We start from the raw sequence: 14,367 nt of genomic DNA, 5'->3' as shown, positions 1-14,367 counted from the left end.
ACTAGCCATAACAGGAAATTCCATAATGAAATTTCAAGGTATTGCCTTGAAGTTGTCGTTGTGTAATTTGAAATACTTTTTTCCTTTTGTAATTTGAAATTTTATGTTAGTGACTATTTTTAAAGATAGAGCCAAAAATGGCCGTAGTGTTATTTCTACATTATTGTGCGCAACAGGATGGAAAGAGAGCAACAATACTTTCTCATTGTTCATTGTCGGCATAAGCAAGGATTTTAAAGGCAAAATTTTCGAGCAATATCTATTTGGACATTATTATTTAATTTGTACAATGTTTAATAATTTTTATACGTTTGCCCATAAATAGTATCAGACATGTGGTGTTTGAATATTTTTATGGCTCAAGTTCAGGGGGAAAATGGTTAAACTTCAACAATATGTTTGAAGTTCAGGCAAAAATGACTAAACGTTAACAACATGTATTTGAACTTCAGTCATATGAAACTTCAAACATCATATATCCAAGATTACAATAAATAAACTTGCAAAATTTTACACATTAAAGATACTGCTGAAATGATAATCCCAGGGTTCATACGATAATCCCAGGGTTCATACGATGTCGGCATCAATGAGGAATGCTCTTTGATAGACTGAAACTACGAATGACTCATTAAATCAATTATAGTTTTTTTGATATTATCTATTACTAGGATACTATAGTAATTGTAGAGCTAATACATGTAATAAACCCCAATAAATAGAAACCCTCCCCAACAAGGTAAGAGTTTTCAAGTAGCCGACCAACAATGGTATCCCGCCAGTTTCGCTATATTTCTCTTTTGTCTCTTTATTTTCCTTTGTGTAACCGATAGATATGTATATAACCACAATCGGCACAAATAAGCATCAGTGGGGCGCTCAAAATATTTGGCTAGAAATAGATCTTTCCCATTTGAACACTTCACCACTACGCAAAACAACTAGACAAACCAAGTCAAAAGAACACATCCTGTTTCTGTATATAGAAAAAACCAGATTTCCTGAAAGAACGTTGACTCTTCCAGCCAGATCTTATCTTAAACGCCACACGCCTAGTACAATTATTCATATAAATGTTTTACACATTGTGTGAAATATGCCATGTAATACTTGTATGAGAGCCCTTGTACTATGAACAGTTATCTTGGTCCAGCAAACAAATAAACTTCAAGCAACCCAAGACTGCTTTTCCCAAAAGATACTAGCTTGTTAAACATATGAACACCATTGGAACCAATAAACATTTTTTTTGGATAGGTTCGTTTAGGGGATGAAAAATAACTGGCCATGGGGATAAAAACATATATCTAAGTACTACACTAATTTAATACATTGTACACTTGGCAATTCTATTGATTAACGGACTGATACAGACATTTTCTCCTCACAAACATATGAACAATAGCTCGCTCCTTGTAAGGAACTGTGTATAAACAATGGCCTCAGAGACTGTTGAGCCAATAGTACTTTCAGGAGGGAACAGATCAGGATTCTGAACTAGGCGTCGATATGCTTTCCGTGGATGGGTGTTCCGCTATTGCTGTTCTTAATGAAGTTGGCAGCTTTAAAGAGACTCCCTCTCATCGACAACTATTCCTTCAGAATAACTGGAAAAAGAGACTAGTTGAACCGTCACCAAATGATTTTAGATCGGCAGGTTTTACTAAAGACCTGCACAGAGGGCATGTCCTTTCCCTCTCGAACCTGGCAGCACAAGTAAGAGCCATCAAACAACCAAAGAACCGCTTCACGGTAAGCCTATTGAGATAAAGAAAAATCAACAGAAAATGCATTCTTCCTAATTCTCACTCAACAGAACTATTACATGCTTGTTTTCTAGGCGTTAAATAGGACAAAGAGGAAACAAGTAATTCTTCAGAATCAGGAGAAAACATGGTTGCAGAATATTAAATTACAAAATGGAAAGTCAACAGAAAGTGGGTCAACCAGGAAAAGGGCAAGGAAGAGGCCATCCTATTTCATTCAACAATAGATAACATTGTGTCAATCTAACTTAGACAAGGAAGAATGACAATAACCTCTAGTAAAGACCTCCTTTCACTTCTGACAGTAAGTTTGAGGGTTCGAGCCACTGAAGGAGCTAACTGTGATAGGGCAACTGTTGGCTCTTGGGTAGGGGGATGAAGTTTATCATATCAAAGAAGCAACACGTCATACATCTACTTTAGCTCGAGTGTTTCTATCTAGAAAAAGTTGATAAACTAAATTGAAATCCTTTTTCATGGGTTGGACGAAAGATTCTAGCCTAGGGCGTAAGGAAGCACATGACCAATTCAAGGTGAATAAAAGCTCAAAGGAACAGAAGGAAGGGTTTATATGCTATTTGCACTATATCATGTGTGTTGCGCTCAATACTTTTGAGACTATATGTGACTATTGATATAAGGGAGATAATTTCATTTTTTTAAAAGGTTACACCATCATGCACGACTCATGCTTAAAGTGGGTCAAAGCACAATCGCGGAAGAAAAGTGTAGATAACTTACCATTCAGATACACAGTCTTCACAGAATATATGTTTACAACGTAGTAAGATTGGTGTATGCATCTTCTCCTGGCAAATAGCACAGAGATCCCCAGCAGCATTGACCTGGAATTAATCATATTGACCTAGAGCTTCAGTAAACAATTAAAGCAAACAGTTCAGTTATTTACATGCAAAAACTCGCTAACTACAAAGTTTACTGGAAAACTTTTACAAGGATTATTCTTTTATCTTCAAAAGACAGTTGCAACTCTGGCAAGCTTTTCCCCAACTCAATTCAAGTGCCCACTTGAATTTTTTCAATACCTCCTCGTGCACTAAACCATATACTGTTTCTAAAGAAAATAGCTTCCAGGATAACAAAGTTACTAAGTTAACACATCTGAGGTATTTTCTTTTTCTTTTGTTCTTTACTTCTCTTTTTGATAAGCTAACACGTAAAGTCCTCCGCGGAGCTTCCCAAGCCTGTCGAAGAATGAAAAAGGACTTGCTCTTCCCAGCCAAGCGCGAGAATAATTTTAAGGCAAATCTTGTGTAACACAATTAGCTCACATGAATTTACCATGTATTACAATTAACAACAACAACAACAGGCAGCGCAACACAAAGCCACAGAGAGAACAAGAATTGGCATGGAAGGCCACACATCTCCATATAATAGAATACCATGATGTGATAATATTTTACTAATGCGGAAGAGCTTTAAGGATTTGAACAAATGATCCAACCAGATCAAGAACCAGAATGACATTTCGTCTGACCAAATATCCGATCAAAATTAATTATAATATTTTTTTCTAGAAAAAGCAGCTCGCTGGCTTATTTCAAGTTATTCAATCTTTTCAGGGTCTCAAAAGATCCTTTAAAAAGTTGAAATCCCAAAAGACAAGTCTGAAAGTTCAAAATTTGCATCAAGAAGTAGTTTTTTCTAACTATGAAAATTCACATAAAAAATAATTCAAATCACTAAAATTTCGTCCATAGATATGTATAGCCTAATTCTATTTCTATATGTAATATTAAATTATTAATAAGGTGTATCCTCTTCAAATGATTATGAAACTAAAATGCAAGGATTATTTATTTTATAATAGGAAATTAATGATATAGAGTTTCTCAACCTTGACAGGGATGGTAAAAGAAGTTACCATCCGAGGTAAAAGAAGATTGGTTATAGGCTATAGCTGGTCATGGGAAGGGAAGAGAAACTCAAATCCAATTCTCAACACTACATTACCAACAAATAAAATGTAAAGATGACACTCTTTTAAATCTTATATACTCGGAGATTATAAAATTTGATAGTTATTTAAGTGACAAAACAAATATTTATTTTTAATGTAGGGTGGTTGAAATGGAGGCACGCTTCGGGAGTATTGTGAGATAAGAAGGTGTCTCCGAAGCTTAAAGGTAAGTTCTACAGCGTGGCAGTCCAATCGGCTATGTGGTATGATGTGGAGTGTTGGCCAGTTACGAACTCCCACATCCAAAAGTTGAAGGTGGCGAAAATGAGGATGTTGCGATGGATGTGTGACCTTACCAGGAGAGATACGGTTAGGAATGAGATTATTTGGGAGTAGGTGAGGGTGGCTTCGGTGGAGGACAAGATGTGAGAAGTGAGGTTACGTTAGTTCGGGCACGTGATGATGAGGGGTTCGGATTCTCCAATACGGAGATGTAAGAGACTGACTATGGATGATTTTAGGCAGGGTAGAGGTAGACCGAAGAAATATTGGAGGGAGGTGAATAGGCTAGATATGGAGCAGTTACAGCTTACGGAGGACATGATCCTTGATAGGAAGGTGTGGAGGACGCGGATTAGGGCTGAGGGTTAACGGGTAGGAGTGCAACTGTTACCATAAGGAATGACTTTCTAGTCAGATTGTTCCTGCGTTTCGGATATGAAGTCTCCTTCGAAGCTTTAGACAAAGGTGCTATTGAGATATTGGGCCCTTATGGTATCTCGTACACATTTCGACGATTGGCCGAGCGAATAAGTCAACTTCAAAGTGGATTTGTTGTGCGAAGAGTGCGTTATGACCCGTGGCCGCCTGCCTGGTGGGGGCGGCTCCTCCGTTGTGGGTAAACGGGAAACCCGACTCTACGAACCCGAGGAAAAGCTGCACATTGAACTTGGTAAAATGAAATGGTTGAATAATTGAAAATGAGATTATTCAGGAATCCTTTAGTATACTCCTAACAACGAAAACAAGGTACTTTGTTTGCATCTGGAGTATCCTGTTCGTGGTGTTTGAGTGATGTCTATGATTTCGAATAGATAGTTTATAGTATTATATTGGGGTTGTATTGTTCCCTGTATTAGCTCGCAGTGTTAGTTTAATTTGTCTACTATATTAGTTTATATGCTTTTATGGTTTTGTGTTTGTTATACTGTTATCTGTCTGGGACGAGGGTCTATCGAAAACAGCCTCTGTACTTCACCTGAGGTAGTAGTATGGTCTGCGTATAATTTACCCTACCCAAACCCCACTATGCGCGAATACACTGGGTATGTTGTTGTAATACTTTTGAAAAATATTTAGTATTATTGTTATTATCTAAGATGAGCTTAATGGAGCGGTACAGTCATTGAGGATTCAAATAGCAGACCACAACTTGCTTGGGATTGAAACGTAATTGCTGAAGCTTATGATTGTTGGTGTCAGAGTTGGCTTATGTGCAAAAGGTGTTGGGTAAACCTATTCACCATAGCTCTATCCCATACTGAGTGTCATAGCTCAGATTTAACGATGAGATCTCAAGTTATTATTACTTCTATACCTCAACCATGCAGTCATCCACTTATGGACACAATAATAGCCTACTGATAATCTTTCTTTTCATAATAAACATGGAGCACACTCCTAATCTCACAATGGCAACCACAAGACATTATTGAAGTGTGCGACCATTTCATCAAAAGTTAAACTGTTAGGGGCCGTTTGGTGTAAGGTATTAAAGCACATAATCCCAGGATAAAATAAGTCCCGGATAAATTTTTTGGTACCTTGTTTGGTTGGCATGTTCGGGATAACTTATCCCGGGATTAACAAATAGTACCGGGATAAGTTATCCCACCCTTTTGGTGGTATAAGTAATCCCAACATATATTACCTTAGGATAAAGCCATAAAATGGCAAAATTATCCTCCAAATCCTTTGATTATCACTTTTCAAATATATATATATATATATATATATATATATATATATATAATTCGGGATAAAATTAACGAAAAAATTGACAGAAAAAATTATATATATATATATATAAAAATATATATATATACATACAAGAGAATTATATATAAGAGAGAATGAGAGATTTTGTTAGTCCTCACATCAAATTTTTTTTGTCAATTTTATCCCTAATTTAAATTGTAATTACTCTACAAATTTTCATCCATTTTGGTAAATTTGAACAATGATATGGGCTTATTAAATGCTACAAAAGTGATGAGTCATGAAAAACTATAAAAACTATTTGTACAATCAAGTTCAAAATTGATCCAAAGATTTATTGTTTTTCTATTTTGTAGAAATTTTTACTAATCTACTTTAATTTTTCATTATTTATTTATCATGGACAAGTAATTAACGTATCTTGACATTCCCTTTCTAACTCAATGTATGCTTAATTATTAAATAAAAAGTTTTATTTTATATATAGCTAAAAATGTTTGAAAATTTAATTTTAAAAAAACATAATTTAACTCTCCAAATATTAATGATAGTATATAATGAAGAATGAGAGTAATTCTTTTTCACAGTTTTTAATGATGAAATTTTTTTTAATAAAAAATGAGATCATCAATATTTTATAGAATTTAGGACAAAATAAGTAGTTTAACATGAAATATTAAAGCTACACATTTAAGAAATATCAACATAAATTTCTTAACATGTATTTTTAGGAAAAAGAAACCACTAAAGTTAAAAAAAAAAAAAGAAAAAGTAACTTTTCAATTTCTTTTGTATGGTTTGATATGAAGGAAAATCTACAAAAGTATTTTGTTGAGCCAAGTTTTTTTAATTATTTAAATTAAATTCTATTGTTATTTATAAATTAACTTTATTGATGTTATCATACAACAATTTGCAGTGTTAAATATTTTTTATATCACTTTGAATGTCAAAATTTATTTAATTTTTATAATAAATGGGTTAATTAATACAAGTTTAAAATTAAAAAAACTTAATGAAAAAGAATTGAGGAAAAAAATGATGAAGTTAATTCAACATAAGATAAAACTTGATTAAACTAAATAAGGTGAAGGATATTTTTATAAACAAAGTATCTATTCTTAGAAAAAATGCAATAGATATCATTTTTAGTACCACAAACCAAACAACCACTAAAAAATAATACCAGATAACTAATTACAGGACAAGTAATCCCAGTATAACTAATTCTAGCATAACTTGTTTCTCAACCAAACAAACTCCTTAGGGATTGTTTGGTACAAGGGATAACTAATCCTGGGATTAATTTTAGGATGAGCTTATCCGATGTTTGGTTGGGATACGCAAGGGATAACTCATTCCGGGACTAGCTATCCCAAGATTGTTAGTGTTATTTTCATCTCACCTTGAGGGTGAGATAACTAACCACGGGATAACTTGTTTCCAACCAAACGACCCTTAGGAGAGCACACTTTTATTAAGTTAGTTATGTCTTCAACGCGCCTCCTTACTTCAGGCCAGAGGGAGACGAGGAGGGTGTTAATTTTTCTTTTTCTTTTTTAATAATGGGTGTCCGTGACACTCGAACTCAACACTTCTACTTTCTCTAACATGTTGAAATGTGTGACCATCTCATCTAAACATTTAAACTATTAGAGAGAGCACATGTTTATTTATTTAAATATATATTGTCATGATAACAAATTCACATATAACATAGGGGCATGTGCACCAGCAAAATAAAATAAAAAATATGGATGTGTACACCAACAAAATAACAACATACCCAACATAATTCACAAGTAGGATCAGGGGAGGATAGTATGTACAACACCTTACCTCTACCTTGTCTAGGTAGAGAAGTTTCCGAAGGTTCCTCAGCCTAAGTAGCGCATAAAAATAGTATGACAAAGGATAGAAAAAAAAGGAAATGGTCATTCTTTTTTAAAAAGATTAAAAAAGAAAGTAGGTCAAGCAAATTGAAATGGAGGGAGTAATAATAAACTAGACAATATTCAACTATCTACTACCCTCATCCTTGACCTCTATATCCTCCTATCTAGCGTCAAGACATCAATAAATTGCATATGTGACATGTCCTTTCTAATCACCTCCCCCAAATGCTTCTACAACCTACCTCTACCTCTCCACAAGCCCACCATACAAAACCTTTCACACCTGCTCTGAGCATCAGAGCACCCTCTCTTCACATGCCCGAACCATCTCAATTTCACTGACCAACAAATATAGAGCCAGAATAGATGGTTTTGCGTCTGTTTCTAGTTCTTCCTCGTGAGTTGAGACCGATAATTCAGATGGATGAGGTAAACTAATGAGCTCAGATATTAATCAACTCTACAGAAGAGACCTGTCGGAGCAATACTCTTACTGATCTATTAACAACAAATAGATCTACACCAAGAGAACATAGTAATGTGTCAGGAGAAATTAGTTCAAGAAGTCATGGATACAATTCTTGATAATGGAATCCGGGAATGGCCAACTCCCCATGAGGTAATTTTATGATTTTCCAAGGTAAAAGAGCTCCTGACCAAAACAAAAATAAATAAAACATAGTGCCAATAAAAAGAACCCAGGGCCCATATTCTTCTCCAATTTAAGTCCTCGCTCATCTCGTCCAGCATGGGGATCACTCCTACCTTATCCAGAATACCCTCATTTCAAATCCTATCTCGCCTAGCATACTCACACATCCCATATACTTCTTCTTGGTCATTGAACACCATAAGTATGTCGTTTTTCCTCTCCCTATACTACTCCATCGATCTCCTTACGAGATGAATGTCTTCTATAGTTGAACACCTTGATATGAATCAAATGGGTTATCGGTAAAAAAAAACCAAAACTTGTGCACCTGCAATAAGGTATGGCCTTTGCAATTACCGGAAAGTGTAAGGCATTTATGAGCAATAGTGAGTATATATTCTTCACCACTCTTCCTTCAAAGGGGAAATATCAACATACTTCCCAAGGGAACTCTCAAATAACATGGATAAAGCAAGATGGCTACCCATAAAAATGACAGGGAGCAACAGATGAACTGCATTTTTTTTTCATTCAAGAGCAGAACCTTCTTCAACACCCAATATGCTAATTAGAAGCAACTATACTTTTCTTCCCCGTATTATTAAAAATGAAACTTAATGTTCCAGGAAACAATACAGAAATCTGGAACTTCCTCTACATAGAAGAAATTAATGTTTGAATCAGAGACTTAGATATTCAAATTGTGATTCATCTACTGGAATTATTGTGTTTGAGAATAAAAAGTTCCAAACTTTGGAAAATCAGGTTATATGTTGCATTATGAGCTTCTCTTATATGATTCATCTTTTTCATGAGCAAAAGAGGAGGAAAGTTATCTTACTAATCAAAACAGAAGATGAAACCCATCATAAGCAACTTGGTATACGTTCTTACTACAATTTTTGGTTTATAAATAAACCCATATTACCTGTTCAGAAGTCGCATATACTCCATAATGAATCTCCTTACGTGACAGCGCCTTCAAAGCTGTGAAGAAGGATTGGACCTATGGAATATGAAGGTAGGACCACAAGAAAACTAAGTTAGGACAAAGACAACGTTGACCCTTAAAAATTAGAAAGATTAAGGTACTGCATAATCTAAAAGAGAAAGATTAAGATACTGCAGGACAACAAGTACATGGAAAAAATACAGATTCATTGAAAGAGATACCTTCTCAACAACAGAAGTGAGCTTGAAAGTTAGATACAGCCCAGTCATTAAGGATGAAAAGAGGCTTCCATACTCCTTGTTCAAAAAGAAACGATACCAAACTGGAGCTGGGAGCAAAGCACGATATAGCAGTAGAAGATATTCCACCAAAGTTAAAAGTTGACCCTGTAACAAAAATGGCTTCTCAGAAAGCTTCTTTTTCATCTATTTATACACAGACATAGCACAGAGCAAGAAAGAGATAATGCCTATTCAGTAAATCACAGGGTGGATAAATTTATCTAAACTGTTAAATTTATCTAAACTGCTGTCACCTGCTTACGATAATTGCGGCCTCTGCTATTCTTGTAATACATCAGCAGAAGACATTTGAAGACCATTGCCGCCTGGCGGACCAAAGTATCTATCCGTGATAGCAAAGCAAAAGAAGTCAACTCCATGATATCATTTCAAACTACTCACACATCAGAATGCAGACACTAAGCAAGAGACTTCTACTTAGGATAACTTCAAAGGAACAAACCGTTGACCATGATCATGAAGATGGCGTGCCAAAACGGAGGTATGTCCTTTGGTGGAAGCATCAACAACGGAGACAAAAGATCATCATTTCGGTACCACCAATAAAACCCAATTACATAACCGCTGAACAGAAGACATATGCCGATTAGAACAGAGATCTTCCTCTCACCCTGCAAGGAAGAAGAAGATCAATAATTTTATTGCCTATTAGTAAGAGAAAAGTATTAAACAGAAAAAGCAGAAAGAGTAATCAGCAAATAAGTTCCTTTTATTCTTTTTGTTTTCCCTTGTTGAGGATTGGTGTTAAGAAGGCATTGTACATCACCTTAAGTGCAGTCTGCTTCTTCACGATATCATTTGACTTGAACATGACAGCAGCGATCAAAATTGTAACAAAAAAACCTGTGGATTCATGCACAAACCAAAGAGCAAGATTGAGAACTACTAACTTATGGAAAGTATGGTAATGCACAGTAACTCTCAAACATGCAAAACAAGAAAATTGATAGCCATCGTAGCTTTCAATTGAGAAAAAAAACAGAATGTAGATACAATCACTACAATATTGTGGAAACAATAAAGGTTCATTAAGTACAAACTGTGAAAAACAGTTTCAAGTGAAAATCTCTTGGTTACCGCAAAGGGGAAGCTGAATACCTTGCAAATGCTGCCGGATGAAAACAATCAACAAAAGCAAAGAGAACGGAATAATTTGCTCAATCCACCGGGCAGCTTGCTGTATATCATATCTTTGATAAGAAGACTCCCTATTATTAACACTCGCACCATCTGCAGACCCCAAATCCGTGTTCCCATTCACCTGCCCATCTCCCGCCCCTCTATCACCCAATTGACTCTCCAATGCTCCAACTGAAGCTGCAGACCCCGACCTTGAAATTGGCCTCCCGAAAACTTCATTTTGCCCATCCGCTTCCCTCAAAGTTCCAACACCTGGTGTTGGCAACACAGTCCCAACTCTATCATGCTCCTGATCACCAGTACCAATAATCCTAATTGAAACCTCCCCAGAACCACCCGCCAAAGCCGGTGCTGCCCCAGCATCATCCAGCCGGGGCTGAAATTGATCACGAACTCCACTGTGTATCAAAGTATCCGATTCTGAATGACTTGATCTTGTCCTTAGAATCCCGGAATATTCCAATAACGTCGATAACGGGGAACGCAATAAATTAGCAGCAGATAATTGTACTCCATGCCTTCTTGAATTACCAATATTGTTGCCACCGGATGTAGAAATACCACCGCTTTGTGCGTCCGAATTTCCACCGGACGCTTCCATGCGCATCGCCCTAATCCTACACCCAACCCTAAAATCACATGTAAAATTTCACATAAAATTTATTTTTTAAAAAAATTAAAATTATACGAATGACTAACCTTCGATATGGAAACGCCGTGGAATAATCTAATACAATAAAATTGAGGATCAATGCCAATCAAGAAACCCTAAAAATGAAGAACAATGAAAAGTCAACGCGGCGAATCAACAGTGCTTCAGAAAAATGGAGAGATGAGAAAATCCAATGAATTGAGCAAATTGAAAAATGAAATGTAGGGATGATAATGAGAGCGATAGCGGGGTCGGTGGGTGAAATTTGTGATGGGAGTGGGGGATGGGGGTGGTTGGGGGCTATCTAATTGACCTTTTTCGGCTGTCTTGTTTCTGGCTGTCTGAAAAAGAATGTGCGCCAGAAGAAGAGAGGTAAAACAATCACATAAATTGGTGGGCAATGCTAAACTTTACTTTTTCATTTCAGCTGTCTCAAAAATTACACAAAAAGGTTATTTTTCTAATTTAATTAATAAATAATTTTTGTTGTAGAATTTTAATTTAATAAAAGGGAACATTACCTTATTGGACTGCCACTAAAACAATATATGACAAATATATATTTTTTGTATATTAAACATAAATATACATATCATTTATATCGTATATAAAATGAGATCTTTTGGCTTCTTACAAAATGAATAATCATTTTAGATCTTTAGTGTTAAAAAAAAAGAGAAAAAAACTGAAAAAAAATTATGAATGGGTTAAAAATTAATTCTCCCTAAATATACATGTTATATTCACATCATAGTTCATGTATATATTATGTATATTTTAATTAGCATCCGTAATTAATTTCCACTCATGGGCAAAAGTGAAAAAAAAAAAAGGCCCCTAATAGAGAGTTAGAGACTATATTTAGGCCTTTTTCTTTCAAAATTTGATAGTCATGGCTGGCTAAATAAGTATAAGTTAAAATTCCATCTTTGGAAATTGGTCTAAAGTGTAAAATTTTAAGAGGAAGTCAATGGTCAAATTAGTCTGGATGAAAGCGTGAATTGTCAATGATAGTTGGTGGAAAATTAAATCAAAGGTAAGGCACTTCCATTTGAATAAATGTTAGGTTTATTTTATTTTTTTTTGGTAGAAAATGTTAGGTTATTTATTCCTTATAAAGATTTTTAATCTTAAAAAGATTGCCAAATCATTATTAAAATCCCAAACCTAAAATTGATCCTAGATGTTTGATACAAGAACAACAAAGTGCATTCATAGTAGTGATTTGAAATGTTGTGACAGAGCAACTAATGATCTAAAATTTAAATATCGAAACTTAAGTGGAATATTGTAAATCATAATACTAAATCCAACGTTAATGCAAGAACTAGAGATATACATGGCTTCTTGGAGGACAAGGAGTTGGATTCCTGAATGACCACCCTAAATTTAGAACATATAATTGAACTGCGAGAGATAGCATCTGCTAATAAGTACGTTTGATCGTTAATGCAAGAACTAGAGATATACGTGACTTCTTGGAGGACCAAGGAGTTGGTTCCTGAATGACCACCCTAAGTTTAGAACAAATAGCTGAACTGCGAGAGATAGCATATGGTAATAAGTACGTTTTTAATTGTGAAAAAAAAAATTACTTAAAAATTTTTAAGTTGGAGTTATGCTTGGTAATATTTTTTGTAAAAAATATATAAAATTTGAATGTACTTTATTAAATATAGTTTATACCATAATTTCTAAGAAATAGCAAAATCACCTAACTTAATTAATTTACCTTGGGCATACAATCGAATTTGCTTTGAAGGAGTAATATCTCAAAAATATACGATCACATTATGTCATAGATTAGATCCATATACAAGCTACTACATACTAATACAAACATTTATTACTATGTTTGAAAATTTTGAAATTAGAATTGAAGATAGAGCTGAATTTAATCATTGTTTTTGCAAATACTATTTGGTTGCTTGAATAAACTTTTCGTAAAGGGTTATTTTTATTTTTAAAAAAGGAGCAAATTTGGAAAAGCCAAATATAGGGTGTAAAAGTGAAAAAAGAATTTTTTTAAATAATATTTAAACTTAACTATTTTTTCCTTAAAAGACAAAGAAATGTGCTAAAGATGGGACGTGTTAAGTAACCCCCCTCCCATTGGACATAGCGCTTAGGTGATTTGTCCAATAATGATCCAAGAAATATAAAATGGTGACATAGATAAAGAGTTTTTAGGAATATAAACAAGTTATGATTTACTTAGATTTGACGTGCATATGAAATAAATAGTTATTAAATAATTAAGAGTAAATATATAAAACCTCCTGATCTTGTCCGAGTTTTACAAAAAGACACCTAAACTTTAACTTCGATCTATTACCCCATGATTATTCTTTATTCCATTACAAATATATTATTTTGACTCTCTGCCTGTATACACGCGCCATAGGCCCGTGAAAAGGCTCAAAATTGACTTTATTGAGTAATTAAAAGCTACCACGTGTAAATAATTTGATATATAATTTGTCTTCTTATTTTTTTTAAAAAAAATTAATATTTATTTAATTTTTAGAATTATCTCATACCCCTTATCCCACCCCCACCCCCGCCAATACCCCCACCCCACCATTGTCTTCTTCCCCATTTGATAGCTTCTTCTTCATCACCAGAACTCAACAACAACATCAATTACAACAACAACATCATCACCATTAGGGGTGTACATAGGTCGGGTTGGTTCGATTTTTATTAAAAAAATAAATCAATCATGTCAGTTTATTAAAACTATAAACCAAAGCAAACCAATATAAAATTAGTTTTTTCGATTTAGGTTTTAGTCCTTTTTTTTAGTTTTTCAATTTTTTCAGTTTTTTTTTATAATATTTAGTTTTTACAATTATATTGTAATCAAAGACTAGATCAAATATGTTTCCACTCATGTGCTAATGAAAAACCATAATTATAAAAAAATGAGGAGCGAAAATCTCTCTTGAAACTAAAAAGTGAGATGAATAGTGAAAAGTTTAGATTTTAAGTTTATATTAGATTTTGGATCATTTAATTAGCAATTAATGGACAAATATTACAACTTAAAGGCCCAAATCTAAATATATATCTACATCTACTTTCAA

At 34.4% G+C, this 14,367-nt stretch overlaps 1 protein-coding gene across 3 annotated transcripts; it reads right to left on the bottom strand.

Annotated features, from left to right (window-relative positions):
- Positions 1-1,227: 1,227 nt before the first annotated feature.
- LOC107845603 (RING finger and transmembrane domain-containing protein 2) lies at positions 1,228-11,708 on the bottom strand. Of its 3 annotated transcripts, none has more exons than XM_016690028.2 (10): positions 11,595-11,708; positions 11,329-11,397; positions 10,588-11,258; positions 10,256-10,332; positions 9,932-10,100; positions 9,723-9,811; positions 9,409-9,573; positions 9,164-9,241; positions 2,508-2,611; positions 1,228-1,704 (listed from the first exon to the last, which is right to left on the bottom strand). In XM_016690028.2, the coding sequence occupies exons 3-10, from the start codon at positions 11,234-11,236 to the stop codon at positions 1,599-1,601; spliced, it is 1,437 nt and encodes a 478-aa protein (XP_016545514.2). In that variant the 5' UTR covers positions 11,237-11,258; positions 11,329-11,397; positions 11,595-11,708; the 3' UTR covers positions 1,228-1,598. The 3 variants fall into 3 exon arrangements, with proteins under 3 accessions (XP_016545514.2, XP_016545515.2, XP_016545513.2); XM_016690029.2 differs by having other exon boundaries at positions 10,588-11,246; XM_016690027.2 differs by having other exon boundaries at positions 10,588-11,246; positions 11,329-11,656.
- Positions 11,709-14,367: the final 2,659 nt, after the last annotated feature.

Source organism: Capsicum annuum, chromosome 10, assembly GCF_002878395.1.
Source record: "Capsicum annuum cultivar UCD-10X-F1 chromosome 10, UCD10Xv1.1, whole genome shotgun sequence".
NCBI lineage: Eukaryota > Viridiplantae > Streptophyta > Magnoliopsida > Solanales > Solanaceae > Capsicum > Capsicum annuum.
This window is presented reverse-complemented; position numbering and strand designations above follow the sequence as displayed.